This window comes from Scardinius erythrophthalmus (assembly GCF_964197995.2).
Source record: "Scardinius erythrophthalmus genome assembly, chromosome: 12".
Lineage (NCBI taxonomy): Eukaryota > Metazoa > Chordata > Actinopteri > Cypriniformes > Leuciscidae > Scardinius > Scardinius erythrophthalmus.
Window position 1 is genome coordinate 35,945,721 of NC_138232.1, and position 20,281 is coordinate 35,966,001.

Below are 20,281 nucleotides of genomic sequence, written 5' to 3' on the forward strand. Positions count from 1 at the left end.
TGGCGGTAGCCGTTCGGGGTTGGTTTACATTTGTTCATCGTTTTTTTCCGTAGAGAAAGCGTGCTGGACATGGCCGCTACAGCACTGACGTCTTAATGAATCCTCTTGCAGTTTTATTATTAAAATGTGTTAAACCATCACTCAATTCACTATAGGTTAGTGTTTTCTAGGGCTGACACGATGGGAAAGAAAGATAAGAGTGATCGAGGTAAGATAGACGCCATTCTTAAGAAATAAATACATGAATTTAATCAAAACAGTTTGATTGACCAATGCAAGATATGCTGTTATTGATATCTACCTTTTTTAACTGATGTAGCAGATAACACTACGGTGGCACGATTGTTAAAAGATAACCATGAGCTTATTTTTGTTCATAAGTAACTTAATGTATAAACAAATGTTTAAATACATGACATTCAAGTTCAATAGAAATTACATCAGAGAGAAATTACATCAACCGTATTTCAAAGACAAAGTAGATTATTTACGTGTACTTTTTTCCACAAAGGTTACAGTGTAGATATTGCTTCTAAATACTATTACAGGGATAGTTCACCAAAAATGAATATTCTGTCAATATTTACATATTTACAATATGTTTCAAACCTGTATGAATACTATATTTTAACTATATTTCTTGTAAAAAACGGTAACCGAAGAAAAAATTCTGGAAGTCACTGGCCACCGTCAACTGTCTGGTTATCGACATTCTTCAGAACATCTTCTTTTGTGTTCAACAAAAGAAAGAAACTCATACAGGTTTGGAATAGCTTTGCCCAGATAGCACACGCAAGTCTGCAAGATGCCTGTTAAAGATCACTTCATCTGGAAAGCATCTGCTGTTTACTAACATCTGATAGACATCTTTAAGATGTCAGTTTAACATATATTCTAAATCATTATATCTTAAAGACATCTAAACATCTATTTGATATCTGACAGGAAACGTCCTATACCCAGATAGCACACGTACGTCTGCAAGATGTCTGTTAAAGATGTCTTGATCTGGAAAGCATCTGCTGTGTGCAGACGTCTGTAAGATGTCAGTTTTACATACATTCTACATCATAAACATCTTAAAGACATCTAATAGACGTCTATTTGACATCTGATAGGAAACGTCCAATAGTTGTATTGCAGATGAGCAAACTACGTCTTGCAGATGTAAATATAGACGTCAAATAGACGTCTCCGAGATGTACCTGTGCTATCAGGGTAGACGTATTGCAGATGAGCAAACACTCTTAAAAATACGTCTTCCAGACGTAAACGCGCACATCAAATAGACGTCTCTGTGATGTATGTGTGCTATCTGGGACGTTATCCCTTTAAACTATTACTAAGGACACCTGAACCAGCAAGGTTTGAACTAAAATCAGATCTTCAATAGCAGGATTGATCATCACCTGTTTAAATTGCTGAAGTAGTTGTTTATTCACTTAGATAAGAAGTCCAAGAAGCGTTATTATGATGAGGAAGAGGAGGATGAAGAGCTGGTAGGCAGTGAGTCTCAGGAGGCCATTCCAGCAGCTGCTGGGAAGCAGGTGGAGGAATCAAGCACTAAACTGGATGAATATGGAGCCAAAGACTACAGACTACAGATGCTTCTCAAGAACGACCATTCTTCACGACCCCTTTGGGTGGTAAGACTAAAGATCCTTGATCGATTAGCCATTTACAACAGAAGCCACCACCATTAAGAGGGTCCCTATCCCTTTATCTGTGTGTCTGACTCTTGTAGGCTCCTGATGGTCACATCTTCCTAGAGGCTTTCTCTCCGGTGTATAAATACGCTCAGGACTTCCTGGTGGCCATATCAGAGCCGGTGTGCAGACCCATACATGCGCACGAGTACAAGCTGACGGCCTATTCTCTCTACGCCGCCGTGAGCGTCGGCCTGCAGACTTCTGACATCATTGAGTACCTGCAGAAACTCAGCAAGACCTCTGTGCCAGATGGCATAGTTCAGTTTATTAAGGTGTGTGTGAGCTGGCAGTCAAGTCTGTCTGAATTTTACAATTTCAGCAATTTATATATATATATATATACACACCAAAGCCACTCATTTTCTCTCTCTCTCTTTGTTCTTCTGCAGCTGTGCACAGTAAGCTACGGTAAAGTCAAAATGGTCCTGAAACACAACAGGTCAGTTTGTTTTTTACACATTGTTCATTATTTAATTCTCTCTAAAGTTAGTTATGTCATTGAAAACTCTGTTTATTGAATATAAAGCCTATTGAATAATTTGCTGTCATTTCATTGGATAATGGGTGGCATTTTGAGCAGCTGGTAGTATGTAGTTAAGTGGAAGTTGGTGAATTGTAAACCATTTTTTGACCATAAACTCTTTGGATTTACTTGAACTTGAATGAAAATTGACTATTACTTAAAAGCTTAGGATCAAAAATATTATTACAATTTGAAATAACTACAGGGTGGGCCATTTATATGGATACACCGTAATAACATGGGAATGGTTGGTGATATTAAAGTCCTGTTTGTGGCACATTAGTATATGTGAGGGGGCTGTCGCTACTCGATCCGTACCGGAAACACGATCTGTTCTGCGCATGTGCGAGAACGCGACTCCTTCCTGTATGATGTCGAAACCATTTACGGCAGTTGATACACGATCCGTATCGTAACTGAAGCCCCTTAACTGACTTTTATTTATCCTTTGTCATTTTATTTATTGTTTATTTTATTTTAACTTTAATTTATTTTCTTCTCCCTAAAGTTGTGTGTTATTCTACGTGCTCCGTTTCCACTCATATTTTTGGCAATTCTGTATAAGCCAGTTATTGTTGTAAATTTTACATCTAAAAAAAAAATGATAAAATGATAAAAAACCTTGATATATCTATATAGGCTATATATATATATATATATATATATATATATATATATATATATATATATATATCAAGGTTACATTAAATTGATTCAATTAAATAAATGGAGAAATAAATAGTTTATGTATGGGAAATACAGATTGCATTAAGTGTGGGCAGTAGGCTATGATGGTTGTAGTGTGCGATCAGCCTCCTCTGCAAAAAGTAATATTGTAATATATTGTAATATTTACAATATTACTACATGTAATATTTCATTTGGTAAAGGTTTGTTCTTATTTCAGCATACTTTTAACAAATGTCTGCACTCAAGAAAACAGAAACACACAGGATAATTTTTTTTGGATTCACACAGGATTTAATTTTTTTTCCATGTATCATCCATCCCTCCATCTCTCTCTCCATCTATTTATCCATCCATCTACCCCTCCATCTATATCCATCCCTCCCTCGCACACTCGCTCACTCTCACACACGCTCTCTCTCTCTCTCTCACACACACACACACACACACACACACACACACGCTCTCACTCGCTCGCTCTCACACACTCACACACATTCTTGAACTTTCACATAAAATGCAAAAGAATCCATGTTTTCGCACATGCAGGATAGTACAGTATAAATCATGACAGTAAAGTACGGATCGAGTAGTGACAGTGACGTTGTCGTAAAAACATTGACGATGACAGGAAGTGGCAGAAAAACTTCGTTCACGCACATGCGCAGTACAGATCGTGTTATCGGTACGGATCGAGTAGCGACAGGGGCAAACTCCTCAAGATGGGTGGTGACCATGACATATACTAATGTGCCACAAACAGGACTTTAATATCACCAACCATTCCCATGTTATTACGGTGTATCCATATAAATGGCCCACCCTGTATTTTCTATTTTAATATATCTTAAAATGCAATTTATTCCTCTAATGGCAAGGCTGAATTTTAGTCTTCAGTGTCACATGATCTTCAGAAATCATTCTAATATGCTGATTTTGAGCTCATAAAACATTCTTCAATGTTGAAAACGGTTTCTCTTTTTTAACATTTTTGTGGAAACCGTAATTTTTTCAGTATGCTTTAATGAATGGAAAGTTAAAAAACAGCATTTATTTAAAATAGAAATCTTTGGTATCATTGTAATGTTGTTACTCTCAGTTTTGATCAATTTAATGCATCTTTGCTGAATTAAAGTATTAATTTCTAGTATTAATGAGTCCTTTTAAACTAGACTGTGCAACAACCACAGGGCATTAATACTGCAGGCAAGTTAAGACATTGGGTCTCATTCACTAATTTGCGGATTTATACGCACAGAAGAACTTCTAACAACTTCCAATGCCTAATTTACAACATGTGTACGCACATGAGTTTGTTCTTGATGTCGTTCTAACGTTAATGAATTTTGAGTATTCTAAATGAGCAACAGCATGCCAAAGTTAACTCACTTGCATAAACACACTCAAACCATGTCCGTGTACGCACAGTTAGTGAATGAGAACCTGTGTGTGTGTGTGTTGAGAACAGGTACTTTGTGGAGAGTGCGTTCCCTGATGTCATTCAGAGGCTGTTACAGGACCCTGTGATTCGGGACTGTCGTCTTCGGTCTGCTGATGGTGAGGAGACTGAGCTCATCACTGAGGTCATCTCTAGCAAATCAGCAGTGAGTATGAATGCATACACAGTCTCAATTTTGCATACAGCACAAAAACACGTTGACATAAAGACACTTATAGCGAAGCAGAAGGCTAATTTTTGGTACCCAAACCTGTTGTGTCGTCCTGTCCAGATCTCAAAGTCTCAGCAGGACAATGGTGGTCCATCCACCTCCCAGCCTGCAGATGAGCAGCGCTCAGGAACTCAAGTGCCAGATGACATCTTTAGTTACTACGAACAGATGGATAAAGAGGAGGAGGAGGAGGAAGAGACGCAAACAGTGTCATTTGAGATCCGTCAGGTGTGTGTCTATGCTTGAACGAGATGTTACTTGATTGTGAATTTATAGTTTGTTTACCTTGACAGTTCCTCCAATGACTTTAGATATACAAAGACAGTGCACTCATATCACTATGAATGGGAGAAAGTGCAATGCGCAATATGGCGGAATAAGCCCCGCCTTCAAAATAAGTCCCGCCTTCACCTGCAAATTTGTGTTAGCTGTCCAATTGTTAGATTAGAGCGTTCAATTTCACGCGCAATAATCTAATTCCTTCTTCCTGTTTCTGCTGAACCTTGGTAGGAAATGATTGAGGAAATTCAGAAGCGCTGCATTCAGTTGGAGTATCCCCTCCTGGCGGAATACGACTTCCGTAATGACACGGTGAACCCTGACATTAACATGGACCTGAAGCCCACCGCTGTGCTGAGACCATATCAGGAAAAGAGTCTGAGGAAGATGTTTGGGAATGGTAGAGCTCGATCTGGAGTCATCGTCCTGCCTTGCGGTAAACTATCTCTGAGTCTGAACATCTGCACAGTGTTTGAATTATTTCTTCTCGGAGGCAGGTGATGCTTAGTCCTCCTGTACTATAGCAGAGCGTGGCTCTGCATCCACAGCTAACTAAACAGACTAGACTTTGGAATTACAAAATTAAATGAAATTATTTGGCCAAAATAAATATGAAATTAGCAATTTTAGACTATTTGCTATCATTTTCTCTTTTCAGCAATTATGATAAATACATGGATATTCAGGAGTTCTGCCTCATCCTGGATGGATATTTGTAATAACTATTAATGAAATATTCATTTTCCAGGACAATTTTACTTCAAAAAAGTATTTCTTTGTGATCTGTAAAAATGTATAAACATTATAAAAACTGTTGAATTAAGTACTTTAAAAAAGGTTGTCACGTTTAGTCTCTTCCATTGGTTATCACTTTCAACCATCACAGTAGGGGTGGGCGTTGTACCGGTACACACAAGTAACCGGTAGAGATTTTGGACTATCGTCTCAATCGCGGTTGTGCTCATGTGAGGTTTCTGTGCTGCATGGTCACGAAAGCTTATTGTTTGCATGCGTTTTAAGCATTGCGGTTTAAAAACAAGCGATTTTAAACAGTTAAAGAGCAATTAGCTGGGTAACATTCTCTTTTCAGTATATGTGCGCGCTCTCTGAGAGACGGTTTCACAGTGCTGTCTGAGAGACGCGCGACATGAAGCCACAGTTGTCGCCTAATTGGACCTGAATGGTTAAATACACATGCCTATGTGTCAAAGTGACATTTGCAAGTAAACAGTTATTTATGTCTTAAGTGAATGTAAACAGTTGAGAAAGAAAATGTTCGAGTATATTGGATCCAAATTGACCTGCTGTCGTTATTAATGTTAATCAAACAACAAGAAATGAGAAAATCTCTCAGTGCTCTTGACTGAATCACTTTTGTAACTTTGATAAGAATAAATGGATATTTAATTTACACAGTAAAGACTATGCATTGTTTTTTTATACATTTGATTACTTTATACATTTTAGGCTATGTAGCGTTTCTTGTGCTAGTTTTTCAGTTAGGTCTATTTAATTTGTGTCTTTGTTTGATTGTAGTTTGTTTTCTTTGCTCTTTTTTTATCAGTTTACCTGTCTTCAGTTAGCTTGAGTTAGCTAATTCAGTATTAGTTTTTTTTTTAAATGATACTGAAAGATAAGAATTGATAATTGATAAGAATTATGAAATTTCAATGGTATCCATTTTTTTTATATAACCATATTTAAAGCAAATATAACTATATTGCGGTATATATCGTTATCATGAAATAAAAGTGCCCATATAGTTAAATAAGATTTTGGTCATATCACCCACCCCTACATCACAGTTTCCAATTCAATTGCGCAATAAAATACGGTTGTCAATCTAGAAATTTTATAGTGTACTTAATAGCATTAAAAACTCAAAGAATTTACAATTGAGTTACCAGAGCAACTCGGGGTTAGAAGCTAATTGAATGGAATCATTAAGTTAAAATAAATTGAATCTACATTGACGTCTTTTGTTATTCCTCTCTTCTTTCCCACAGGTGCTGGTAAGTCACTGGTAGGCGTCACTGCTGCCTGCACAGTGCGTAAGCGCTGCCTGGTGTTGGGAAACTCCTCTGTGTCAGTGGAACAGTGGAAGGCTCAGTTTAAGATGTGGTCCACCATTGATGACTCCCAGATCTGCCGTTTCACTTCAGATGCTAAGGACAAACCCATCGGCTGCTCAGTGGCCATCAGCACCTACTCTATGCTGGGCCACACCACCAAACGCTCATGGGAAGCTGAGAGGGTCATGGAGTGGATGAAAAGTCAAGAGTGGGGGCTCATTATTCTGGATGAGGTGCACACAATCCCAGGTAGGCTGTGTTTGGGAGTGCAACTTGACAAAATGTCAAGCAAGAAATCACATCTTCCATGCTCATTTTTTGGTCACTCTGTTTTTTTTTGTTTTTTTTCTCACTTCACAATAGTTAGCTCCACCCACAGTGAAATTTCAAGACAGAAAACAATCCGTAATTCAGTCATCGCTGCTGTTGGTTCGATTTTGAATGGCGAATATTTTTTAACAATTTAAGTCAAGTTAGTTAGTTAAGTTAGTTTACCCAAAAAATCTGTCATCATTGACTCATCCTCATGTTGTTTAAAAAAAAAAGCTAAAATAATTAAGATATTTCTAATATTCTAATTATGTTTGTCCATCCATTGAAAGTTTAGTTAACCATTTACATTTCTGCATTTGGCAGATGGTTTTATCCTGGGAATCAAAAGTTTTTAGCGTCATGCATTATTAAAGATCTTCTGTTTAAGCTACAGGAAGACTTAAATCAACATGTTCATTGTTCAAAAAGTTGAAAAACATGTTTATTCTAAGTGTTCTGAAAAGACGTGATAACTTTACTGTATATTATGAACAGGTTTCATTTCGGCTTTTATTCACAAATATAGAGCACATCAAATCAATTATGTGTGAACCAGTGAGGTTTGTTCTTATCCATAATTTGAGCTTCCGTTATTTGATAAAACTGCTTGATTCAAATTGATTGCGTGTATGTCTTTATGAACGTTTTGAAGCAGTTGATTGCCTGACTTTGATCAGGCAATCAAAATGTTGATTACTTGCACTTTGAATGGTTGGACAAAAATGATGTGAATATTAACAATATCTTCATTTGTGTTCTGAAGACGAACGGAAGTCTTATGGGTTTGGAACAAAATGCGAATGAATAAACAAATACAGAATTTTAGTGTTTGGGTAAACTAACCATTTAATGGGGTTATGTCATTATTTTTTGAATTGTTTTAATATGTTCCTTGAGGTTCACTTATAATATGAATAAAGTTTTTTTGCACAAAAAAACAAATGTATAAGTAGAAAAACAATTATTTTCAACCTTCATTCTGACCCTCTGTCTGAAATGATGAATTTTAATGGGTTTGACCTTTAAAGCTTGTCAGTAAAAGGCCACTGTTATGATTTGCTAACATCACTGCATAGGAAACCGTATCAACGCCCACTCGCTATTGCGCACGAGTAAGTGTTTTAAAAACATTATTCATATACAGTTAAACCCGTCATTTACATAAGGTTTGTGATGCAGCTGCTGTCAGATCCAGTACAGTTAACTACTTCATCTTTCTACTAAAGTTTCTTTGCAAACTCTCAATTACACTGTACCTCGCTGACAGAACAAAATGCTCCGAACAAACATAATACTCAGACGTGATCCGGGATGCCAATAAAATAAACCATCCACTTGTTTCCGACACTGGGATCCTTCTGAAGCCTGTACTGAGACGCTAATGAGCTGTTTAAACTGAACGCGTCAAAGCGATCGTTCTTTGACTCTTCCATTTGTCCTGTTGTCGACAGACTCAAGCACATGGAGTGTTTCAGAAACTGAAGTTGCATCTGTATACTGTATCCAGTGTAGACAGTGTCAGTGATTATAATAGACTAAGTCTAAGTCTAATGGGCTCTATTTGCCTTTGACGTGAAGCTCACATTCAGTGTAGGCAAATGTTTGCCGTTAAACGACCGAATGCCAGTGGGTGGGGCCTATGATGTATAACTATTGTCGATGTCTGGCTCTGGAGGCAGGCATATGCAAATGTTTATTATTGTGTGATGTCACAGGTCACCCAGTATCAAAACAAGCTGTTCAAGCTTGATTAGATAAGTGCTTTGTTAATAACGAGTTGGATGTTTTAAGCTATGAAACTTGGTACAAAGACATGTCAAAAGATCAATGCAAATTTGATTTCTCATGTCATGACCCCTTTAGAAAAACCAAAAGCAGCCACCTAATATCAAATTTACAGCAAAACAAAAGTTTTAATGTCTGTATCTTCAAGCTGAATTTCAAGCAGAAAATCATGGAGCAGCAAAATAAAATTGAATATTTGAGGAATCTTCTGACTGGCTGGAATTTTGTCATTTTGCTCAGCATGCTTTCAACGAGGACAGTAGGGCTGTGTATTGGCAAGAATCTGGCGATACGATACGTATCACGATACATGAGTCACGATTCAATATATTGCAATATATTTCGATACTGTGCATAAGGCGATATATTGGGATTTTTTAAAAGTAAAATATATTAAAAATATTTAAAAAAAAGACATGATGTGCATAAAAGTCAAAGAAGTTTACTTTAGGTAAACAAATCAGTACACAGAAAATCAAACTGCCAGTTTGGGCTTGTGGTTTACAGGTTCTTAGTGAGCAAATGTTTATATGCTCAAGTAGGCCATAATAAAAGAAAATAGGTACATAGCCCCTGTCACAATACAAAACAACAACGTGAACTGGACGAAAATGAATGAAAGTGGATGAAAGTGAACAAAATAAATGTGTCATATTGAAATCAAGTTTTATGTGATAAAAGATTTTAAAAGAACTGGACGCGCGAATGAGGCGAACCGCGCCGCACTAAACGCCTCGTGCCGCAGGACCCCCAGACGCGCGTAAACGCGTCTTTGCATTGACTTAACATTGCAATCACTCGCGCCAGATGCTCTATTCGCGCGTTTGGTGTGAACGATGCACGCGATTACATTTAGAAATAGACAAGCTTTGTTTCCAAATGCACCAAGCAAAGATATCCTTTCAGTTGTATAAACTTTTATAAAACCAGCCAATATAATCACAATAAACACATCCAAAATGAAATATTTAACATATAGGCTATATAACAACTGCACAACGTCTAATTTGTAAACAAAATGATTTACGCACTAAATCCAGCATAAACTCCGGCACAATTTGCATATGTTTAAACTCTCAAGGTAGACGTCACATCCCGAACCTCACAGCAATTGGCTGCCGACTGCGTTTTTCGCTTGATATTTGTATAAAGGAACTGCCCAACTTTTTGACGCTCTCGGTCGCTCTCAACGCTTTCTCCGGTCCGCTGTCAATCCTAAAATGTCCAGTGGACACGCACCGTTATAGGCGAGCCTGGCGAGGACACTAGTGGTGCGTCTCAGCATAGCTATCTAGTGGTAGGGATTTAAACAACATAAACGTGAACCACTGTCTTACGGTCTTACCATGAATATTTTTGGACGTAAAAAAAAAAAAAAAAAAAAAAAAAAAAAAATCGATATTGCGTTTTTGAAAATCGATACAGTATTGCAAAATAAAATATCGCGATACTCAAGTGTATCGATTTTTTCTTACACCCCTAGAGGACAGAGAAATGATTTGAAACACAAATGGAATGTAAATGAAAACTCTTTTGTGCTTGTCTTGCAGCAAAGATGTTCCGTCGTGTTCTGACGATTGTCCAGGCTCATTGTAAACTGGGTCTCACTGCCACACTAGTGAGAGAGGACGATAAGATTGTCGATCTCAACTTCCTGATCGGGCCGAAGCTCTTTGAGGCAAACTGGATGGAACTACAGAACAATGGTTACATTGCTAAAGTCCAGTGTGCTGAGGTGAGCTGTGAAAAACCATTGTGCTCCAGGAAATGAATCGAACATTTCTCCCCATAATACAAAATGAACAACAAATGTTCTTTTCATGTGTATATTCCACAATGTGAATTGTTAGATTGATCTCTGAAACGTGTCGGGGGGGTCAACAGGGTTAATGAACTTATGAAACATTGCATTTTGAGGCTTTGGAGCCTGGTGCACAAAAAAAAATACAATACTGTTATTCAATATTGCTTTGTAATTTTTGTTCTTACTAAACAAAGCCACACTATTTAGCCACTTGAGCAGAAAACCACATGTACCGACCTATGCATTGTTCACTGTGTTCTGAACACAGTCGTCACAAAGAGGTTCTATAAAGAGTAAAACTTTTTCATTTTTTCTATTTATCACATCTTTTAGCATGGTTTGTTTAACTAAAAGAATAAATATTGCAATCAAGTCAGTCAGTGAGGCAAATATATAAATTAGATGTATAGCCTAAAAATATACAAAATTCCTACAGACTTTGAAATAAGTATTTTCATGGAAACTTCTATATTCATTGTAAATGTTTCTTGTTACGCTTTTTTATTCAAGTGAAGTTAAGTATAACTATGCAGTTTTATGCATAGTATTTGAATAAGAGTGTCTCGTTAATCTAAAAACAAATGTAGATCTTAACTGCAGAAAGTGTTTAGAAATGTGAATCTAATATAAAAAAAAAATTCTTCCATTTTTTTATATTAAAATATATATATAAAATGTATAATATAATAAACTCCATAAATTCTATATACTTTTAAAATGTTTAATTAAATAGAAGCTTCATGGATTAGTGACAGTTAGAGTTTATCGGATAAACCTTGTGCTCATCCATGTAGCTAATCCACTTTATTTTATTGGTAAAGTAATCCTATATGTTCTTAAAAGACATGATCACTACTGTAGACTATTAACAGGTTTAATTTCGGCTTTTATTCACATACATAGAGCACATCAAATAAAGTAAACAGCAGCTCAAATTTGCATGAACCAGTGAGGTTTGTTCTTATCCATAATTTGAGCTTCTGTAATTTGTACATGTGCTCCGTGTATGTGCATTTGTGTCCTTTCAGAAGACTTTTTGGGTGTTGTGTAGAAAATGTAAAAAGTGCTGTGTGTGCTTTAAACCTACATTTCCCTTGAGTGTTCACAGTCCCTGTATCTTTAGGTATGGTGTCCCATGTCTCCTGAGTTTTATCGTGAATATGTGGCTATAAAGACGAAGAAGAGAATTCTGTTCTACACCATGAATCCCAACAAGTTCCGTGCATGTCAGTTCCTGATCCGCTTCCACGAGCGGAGAAACGACAAGATCATCGTCTTTGCCGACAACGTCTTTGCTCTGAAAGAATACGCCATCCGTCTGAACAAGTAATGCCTTATTTTATTTGTACATGGTCACACACTTGAGTATACACAAGCGCTTTTACCCCAACATTGTGCTTGCCTATTTTTTTTTTTTTTACTTTTTTTTTTTTTACAAAGTTTGTTGTAGAGCTCAACTTTTTCATTGGCCTCTTCTATTAATATGTATTTTCCCCATTTATTTGCTTTATAGGCTTGAAATGTTTTACATTATAAGCCATGAACCAAACCAACCTGCTCTATGAATAATAACATAACAAAACTTAGAATCAATTAGGGCTGGGCAATATATTGAGTTTGTATATCTTATGAAAAAATATAGGATGAGGCAGTACCGCTTTGATATTACTCATTGAAAAATAGCGGAGGCTGCTGCGGGGAAAGTGCATAATCCAATTTGTCCTAAACATGAGACATGCTATATTAAGGGCTACAAAATAACTTGTGAGATATTGTTTACGCGTTTAGTTCCTCTTACCAGTTTTACATTTAGTCTGTGCTTTTTTTTGTTTTCATTTTAATTTTTAGTTTAGTGAATTTAACTTTTGCTTTAAAAAGTATTCTTTTCGTTTTCGGATTGTAATGCAGTTGTTACAATGTTAGAATGTATTGTGATTTTAACCCTTTTTTGTATATAATATATAGTATAACCTTCATGGTTACATTCACTATATTTGTTTTCATAGCTTCAATATGAACATTGTAGGATAACACTGGGCAGGATGTGAAATATAATTTTCTTTAAAAAATAAATACAGAATTTTATCCAAATAGATAAAAGTAGAAATATCACCCAGACCTAGCCTGACAAGCCAGACCCACATCAAGCTCTGGGAACACACCATTGGCAGGGCTCAATCCGAGGGGCGGGAGAAACGGCTGTCTTTCAAATTCCCTCTGCACGCAATAGGACAGCGCTACAACCAACCGGAGCGTTTTCCCAACAGCGGAGCTAGTTGATAGATTCAACTTTTGCCGTATCCGGTTGCCAAAACTCCGAACTTATCTTCCTTTTTAAAAAATGACTTCAGTGCCGTTTTTTTGTTCTTTTCTCAAAGAAAAGCTTAACTCCAAGTCCTCCAGAGTCGCGGCCAAAGCCGATTCGAAAGACCGCTGTTCGCCAGCAACAGCAGCCATCTTCTTTGTTTTCAAGTAGCAGGGAATTCACGCGGAACTCTTGTCGTCGTCATGTTAAGCCCGCCCACCGACTCTATACACGATGTGATTGGCCTGACTAGAGTTTGGTTTTTCCAGCTGGCAAGCCAACGGAGAGTTGCTAGACGACACTGGCTGCAAAATAAAATCTGCTGCCGCTAGGGTCCGTCTAGATTTCTAGGCTAACCCAGACCTAGATTCAATGCAAAAATGTATTTAAAAATCAAGAAAAAAATACTACATGTATTTCAATTAATTTATGCATGAATTGACTACTTGTTATTGGTTTTCACACATAACACTTGCTAAATTACTGTAAAATTGCCAGATTGAAAATCTGCTGTTCATCCAAGTAAAATCTTTTTTTTTTTTGGCTTCTGTTATTAGTGGAGTGATTTTTAATCACTCTTCTACAGAAGCGTATACCATCACCTAACAACCTCAGAGGTCATGCTATTTCCATTCGAAAAGTTTAAGCAGTATTGCTAAATGAAATCTCTATGGAGAAAATGAATGGGATTTTTTTTTTTTCTGAGCTTTTCTTTAGGGTTTTTTGAGGACTAGTAAAATATTTGTACTAGAGTAATATCAACAAAGCCATAGCTTACTAAAAGCCTGGAAAGGAGCAGCTTTTACAAAAGAGATCCACACACTGGATTAACTCAAATGTTCCAAAACATATCTTAAACACATTTCAAAAGGATTTTGAATGCATGTTGAAAGGCCATGATGCAAACCTGAAGAAAAGAGTAAGACCAATCCTGTGTGTTTGTTTCTGGGTGCTCTAGAAAGCAGCAAAAGTTCTGTTGGACTGTCCCTGGCGCAACCTGTAATCAGCTTTACTTTACCAGGAAAATCCCATTCATTTGGCAAAGTTAAAGTGATTAACAGTAAAGTTCTTTCAAAGAAATTGAAAGGCTAGACTCTAAATCTCTTACTCTAACGAGAGGTTGTTCGAGGACTTAGCAGGAGCCTGAGGGTTTGTGAGGTGAAATTTGCAAACTTTTGTTTGTTTTTATTTGAGAATTTTATAGTTTATATAGTATATAATGCATGTGTATATACAGTGTGATTCTGCTAGAAATGTGCTGTGCAGTGCTATTGCATTGCATAGGTCTCTAATCAAATTTAAATTAATTTGTAAGCATGTGAACCCCTTTGTACACTCTTAAAAATAAAGTTTCAAAAAAGTTTTTTTTTTAAAGTGATGCCATAGAAGAACCTTTTTTTTTTTTCTTTGTGTGAAGAACATTTTAAAATTCCGAAGAACCATTTTCCACTATAAAGAATATTTTGCGCAATGGAAAGGTTCCCTGAATACTAAAGGTTCTTCGTGGAACCATCGATGTCAACAAATAACAATTTTATAATAGTGTATGAAGGGTCAAAGTGTCCTTCAAAGCACAAAATATGGCATGTATGATTTTTTTTGATTTATGTGTAAATGCACACATACCACCAGCTAATTACTCTTCGACAATGATGCCATAGAAATATAAAGAGCTTCCGCAAAAACGGAAGTACATCTCTCTTACACTCTCTCTTTTCAGACCGTATATTTATGGACCCACATCTCAAGGAGAACGTATGCAGATCCTTCAAAACTTTAAACACAATCCCAAAATCAATACCATCTTCATCTCCAAGGTAAACTGCTTTTCTCTGACCATTTCCTTGTGAAACTGTAGATAAGTATTTTTCTTTTAATTTTTGAGGTGTTATTCTTAGCATCTTTTACACAAGTGAAACAGTCTGCAACAGATGAAAATCAGTAATGCTATTCAATTTAAATGGCATCTAATGAAATATCAACAGCCCTTTTACACAGTCAGATGTTGCTGTATAGGAGAGTTCAGCAGAGGTGGCCGGCACTGTTGTGACCCTTTAATTCCTTTCAGACCTTGACGTTCCACCCATTTACAAGAAAAGCACATTTCTGCAGTTTAGGTGATTTAGAAACGCTAATAACATTCTTGTGTCTAAGATCATTTGTCATGATGACCTGACAAATCTCAGTACTGGACAAGCTTTTTTTTAATCACACTTACTTCTATCTAAATCAGCCAACAAACACTCTCTGCTGAATCTGATGTCCAAAACTAATAACAATCATAAATCTAAATGTCTTTAAACTTGTATTTCATTGCTGAATGTCGTCAAGATTAAACCCTTGTGTCCACAAGTCATGGTAAAGTAAATCAAGCAGTAAATAACCTGTCATTTGCTAATGTTGCAGAAATTACACACTTCAGCTTTAATTTATATGGAAAAATGCATTACTCATTTTGAGCAAATGCAAAGAGATCAAACATCCAACAAAATGATGGGCATAAAATAAAATAAAAAGCATTGTCAGAAACATGCATGTGGGTTACTTGAGAGACTGATTTTGGGGATGCTGTTCTGACCTTATTAACTTTACATTCTGCCTTAATGCAAATGATTTAGTGGGAAAAGTGATGCACATGTGCTGATATGATTGTCCCTAAAAGTCAGGCTATTCAAATAAGATAAGAGTATCTGCATAGGAAAGGGCTGTATGCAAGGTGTTTAAAGAAGGTATGTAATAGACCTTATAATAGCCGCCGCTGCACTCTTTGTGTTCTGTCTTCCGGTTTGTATTTCCACAGCATGAAGGTAAGATCTTACAGATTTATGAATGAACACCTCGTTCAGAAATCTTCCCAGTCTACTTATATTTATGACATCTGCTTCAAACATTACAATGCTCATGATAACTTTTGTTGACTCCACAATAAGTAAATCCACTTCACCAGCTAATTACTCTTCGCCAATGATGCCATAGAAATATAAAGAGCTACCGCAAAAACTAAAGTAAATCTTTATGGATGTCCTTAAAAGCCTACAAATAACCAAAAGCACAATTATGAAGAACACCATATTTATTTATTGATTTTTCCCCATTAAATGCCTTTGACTTGTTCTGCAATAAAGTTTAAGCTTGTTTAATTATGATAAAGCATTATATCTTGTAGACTGAACACCAAACTCGTTTCTGCGGTTAAAAGCGTGAGACGCAGGTCAATGGAACGAAAAAAACTTTAGAATATCTTGCACGAGACGCTGCAAAACACGGTCAAACATGTCCGTCTAGGGCCGAGCAGTCGTTTGGGTGGCTCGCCAATGTATTAGATTTCTCCAATACATAAAATAAGTAAGCTTGACCAGAGTTCTTGTGGGGAGAAGAATTTATTGAAGGTTTGTAGTGTAGCAGTCCTTCAGCAGCAATGTTAGCATGTCGCCCTTCAACAATCTTAACCCAAAGTTCTGTGTCTGAGACAGAACTTTATACATGAAGACAAAAGAGCTACAAACAAAGGAAAACTATTAGGAGCTCCCACAGGAGATCGATCTATACAGACACTGTTTTCAGTTGATTAAATCTAAGTCACAATGTAGATGAATCTGATGACTGAAAATACACAATCTTTTAGTATTTACCTTGAAAAACAATGGGAAAGAAGCACAGTGGAATGGAAAACTGCGTTCTGTGTGAATGGACCCTTATTCTGTCGTCTCTTGTTCTCTTCTTCTGTCAGGTAGGAGATACTTCCTTTGACCTGCCGGAGGCAAACGTGCTCATCCAGATCTCCTCTCATGGCGGCTCCCGTCGTCAGGAAGCTCAGAGACTGGGCAGAGTGCTGCGAGCCAAGAAAGGTAGCAACACTTCCGCCATCATTATGGGATACCTGGATAGACCATTTAGACGTTCTAGTTCTAAATTGTTAGATGTTGTACAGTACCAGTCAAAAGTTTGGAAACATTACTATTTTTAATGTTTTTGAAAGAAGTCTCTTATGCTCTTCAAGCCTGCAGTTAAAAAAAAACAGTAATATTATGAAATATTATTACAATTTAAAATAATGGTTTTCTTTTTTAATATACTTTAAAATGTAATTTATTTTTGTGATGCAAAGCTGAATTTTCATCAGCAAGTACTCCAGTCTTTGGTGTCTTATGATCCTTCAGAAATCATTCTAATATGCTGATTTATGATCAATGTTGGAAACAGTTGTGCTGCTTAATATTTTTTTTATAACCTGAGATACTTTTTTCAGGATTATTTGATGAATAAAAAGTTAAAAAGAACTGTATTTATTTAGAATAGAAATCTTTTGTAACAATATACACTACCGTCCAAAAGTTTGGGAACAATAACTTTTTTTTTTTAAAGAAATTAGTACTTTAATTCAACAAGGATGCGTTAAATTGATAAAAGGTGATGGTAACTATTTATATTGTTAGAAATGTTTTATTTTGAATAAATGCTGTTTTTATGAATAAATGCTGTTAACGTTTTACTCATCAATGAATCCTGAAAAAAGTATTCCAAAAAATATATTAAACAGCACAACTGTTTCCATCATTGATAATAACTGAGTATCAGATCATCATATTAGAATGATTTCTGAAGGATCATAAGACACCAAAGACTGGAGTACTTGCTGATGAAAATTCAGCTTTGCATCACAAAAATAAATTACATTTTAAAATATATTAAAAAAGAGAACCATTATTTTAAATTGTAATAATATTTCATATTATTATTATTATTATTTTTTTTTTAACTGCAGGCTTGATGAGCATAAGAGACTTCTTTCAAAAACATTAAAAATAGTAATGTTTCCAAACTTTTGACTGGTACTGTATATTATAATACATGTTTTCTGAGATCTTTTAGAATTGCAGTGAAATATTTTAGGACAAATTATTCTTTTAACCATTTAATCAATCGTACAACAAAATGTCAAACAAAAGCTGTATATTAAACTTTTTTTTTTTTTTTACAGGTATGGTTGCGGAGGAATACAATGCTTACTTCTACTCACTCGTCTCTCAGGACACACAGGAAATGGCTTATTCCACCAAGAGACAGCGCTTCCTGGTGGACCAGGGATACAGTTTCAAGGTTTCAAGGCTATACGTGAACTGCAAACACCTCAGTTTGATTATTCTGATTGGGAATGCTAGCCAAACAGGAAATTAAATTGGGTCTTGGTCTGTCACATATTCTTTACGTCTCTTTTTAGGTGATCACAAAGTTGGCTGGGATGGAGGAGGAAGACTTGATGTTTTCCTCTCGTGATGAACAGCAGCAGCTCTTGCACAAGGTTCTGGCAGCATCTGATCTTGACGCAGAAGAGGAAGTGGTGATAGGAGAAGTGGGAGGGAAGCTGCAGGTATCTCCACTCGTTTTTGTTTCTTTCTGCTGCCTCATTTGTTTGCTCATTCTTGGCTCTGCTGATCTTGATCGTTAACCACAGAAACGGCAAACACTGGTCTTAATGGTTTGAATCGAGATTGCGATCTTTTAACAATTAATTGTGCAGCTCTATATATTTTGTATAGAAAACAACTTTCTTCCAAAATGTGCCTTGAGCGAATCAAATGTTTAGATCAACTGAGAACAGGTTTATAGACCTTATGTAGCCCCGCCCCTTTTCGGCGCTGCGCTTGTTGTCTTTTGTCTTCCGGTTTGTATTTCCACAGCGATCTTAAAAATTTATGAATGAACGGCTCATTTTGAAATCATCTCGGTCAACTGACATATGTTAAGACATCTGCTTTAAACATTTCAATGGTCGTGATAACTTTCGTTAACTCAACACCAGCTAATTACTCTTCCACAGCGATGCCAGAGAAATATACAGAGCTACCGCTAAAACGGAAGTTCCAAGACTATATTCTAAAGATGGCTGCGCACTTGTTTCTCTGGTCATAAGGTCTATAGCACTGATGTACATTTAACCCTTGTGTGGTGTTCATATTTTTGTTATTCAGCCAGTGTTCGTGGGTCTGGTGGACTCGCAGCATTTTTGGGTTTTTAATTTAATCAAACAATTTTATGTTAAAATACTCAACAGATGTTTACTTCTGTCCACTGCTGATACAGGGTTAAGCATCATAATGATTGTGTTAATCTGTAAAATGTATTAAGATGCTTTGTTATCCTGCTTAACGTGCCAGTGAAGATTATTTTAATAAATAACTGTTTTCTGTAGTTTTCTCGCCGTTTGGGAACTATGAGCTCCATGTCTGGTGCAGATGATACAGTCTACATGGAATATCAGGCGTCCCGTAGTAGCAAGGCTTCGGGAATCAAGAATATCCATCCACTGTTTAAACGCTTCCGCAAGTGAACATATTCACGGACTGAATGAAGCAGTGATGGCATCTGGAGGCACCAGGACCAAATAATGAACTTCCAGCAGCAGGACAACCGGCATATTCATAAAAGATGTTATGTTATGGCTGATTGTCTCAGATAGAGGCATTTAAAGACTAAGAAAGAAGAAAAACTGCTGTAGTTTCAGAAATATTCAAGAATCTAATATCTATAGTATTACAAACAGGATGTTTGTAATTATACAGTGATTTGTTTGAATTTGTTATGAGAAATTTAATTGCAAAGAAAGAAGAATTTTGTACAGTATGTAAAAGCCAAAACAGAACCTGTTGTTGAAATGTACAGGTAAACTTTTATCAATAAAACACTTTGGTAGCACTGATAAGATGTTATGCTTTTACATGAGTGCATTAGGTTACTTCAATGAACAATATTTACAGCATGTATGAATCTGTATTCATTTTTTTTATTGTTCACAATGCATTAATTAACATTATACAATGAGACAGGAATAATTGATGGTGGTGTGTATATTTTTTTAAATCAACGGTCAATTATTCCACATATTTTGCAGGATTTTGTCCATGTTAACACTCTTTCTTATGCATTAATTACATTTACATGGGAACAAAAATAATGCTTTTTAATCCATTACAATTTCATATAAGTAAACATGTCATATGTCATCATGACTTTAATATTTCCTTAATTATTTAAAATAAAAAGTAGTACATTTATAGTGTAATCTATCATGCTCGCATGAATGAAACAATTAATGTAAAAAAATAGAGGCTGCATTTTTTTTTTAGAAGAATGG

General features: G+C 36.2%; 1 protein-coding gene across 1 annotated transcript; it reads left to right on the plus strand.

The window, feature by feature from the left end:
- Positions 1-49: 49 nt before the first annotated feature.
- ercc3 (excision repair cross-complementation group 3) lies at positions 50-19,974 on the plus strand. Its single transcript, XM_081380130.1, has 15 exons — positions 50-208; positions 1,447-1,646; positions 1,745-1,981; positions 2,099-2,148; positions 4,388-4,523; positions 4,650-4,817; positions 5,100-5,304; positions 6,875-7,189; positions 10,588-10,772; positions 11,965-12,167; positions 14,867-14,963; positions 16,877-16,994; positions 18,128-18,246; positions 18,368-18,517; positions 19,340-19,974. The coding sequence occupies exons 1-15, from the start codon at positions 181-183 to the stop codon at positions 19,475-19,477; spliced, it is 2,349 nt and encodes a 782-aa protein (XP_081236256.1). The 5' UTR covers positions 50-180; the 3' UTR covers positions 19,478-19,974.
- The last annotated feature ends 307 nt before the right edge of the window (positions 19,975-20,281 follow it).

Excerpts from the sequence above, each read along its gene's own strand:
- ercc3 (XM_081380130.1), top strand. The coding sequence starts at position 181 with ATGGGAAAGAAAGATAAGAGTGATCGAG. Across the intron at positions 1,647-1,744 it reads CTTCACGACCCCTTTGGGTG|GCTCCTGATGGTCACATCTT; the intron begins GTAAGACTAAAG and ends TGACTCTTGTAG. Across the intron at positions 18,247-18,367 it reads ACCAGGGATACAGTTTCAAG|GTGATCACAAAGTTGGCTGG; the intron begins GTTTCAAGGCTA and ends GTCTCTTTTTAG.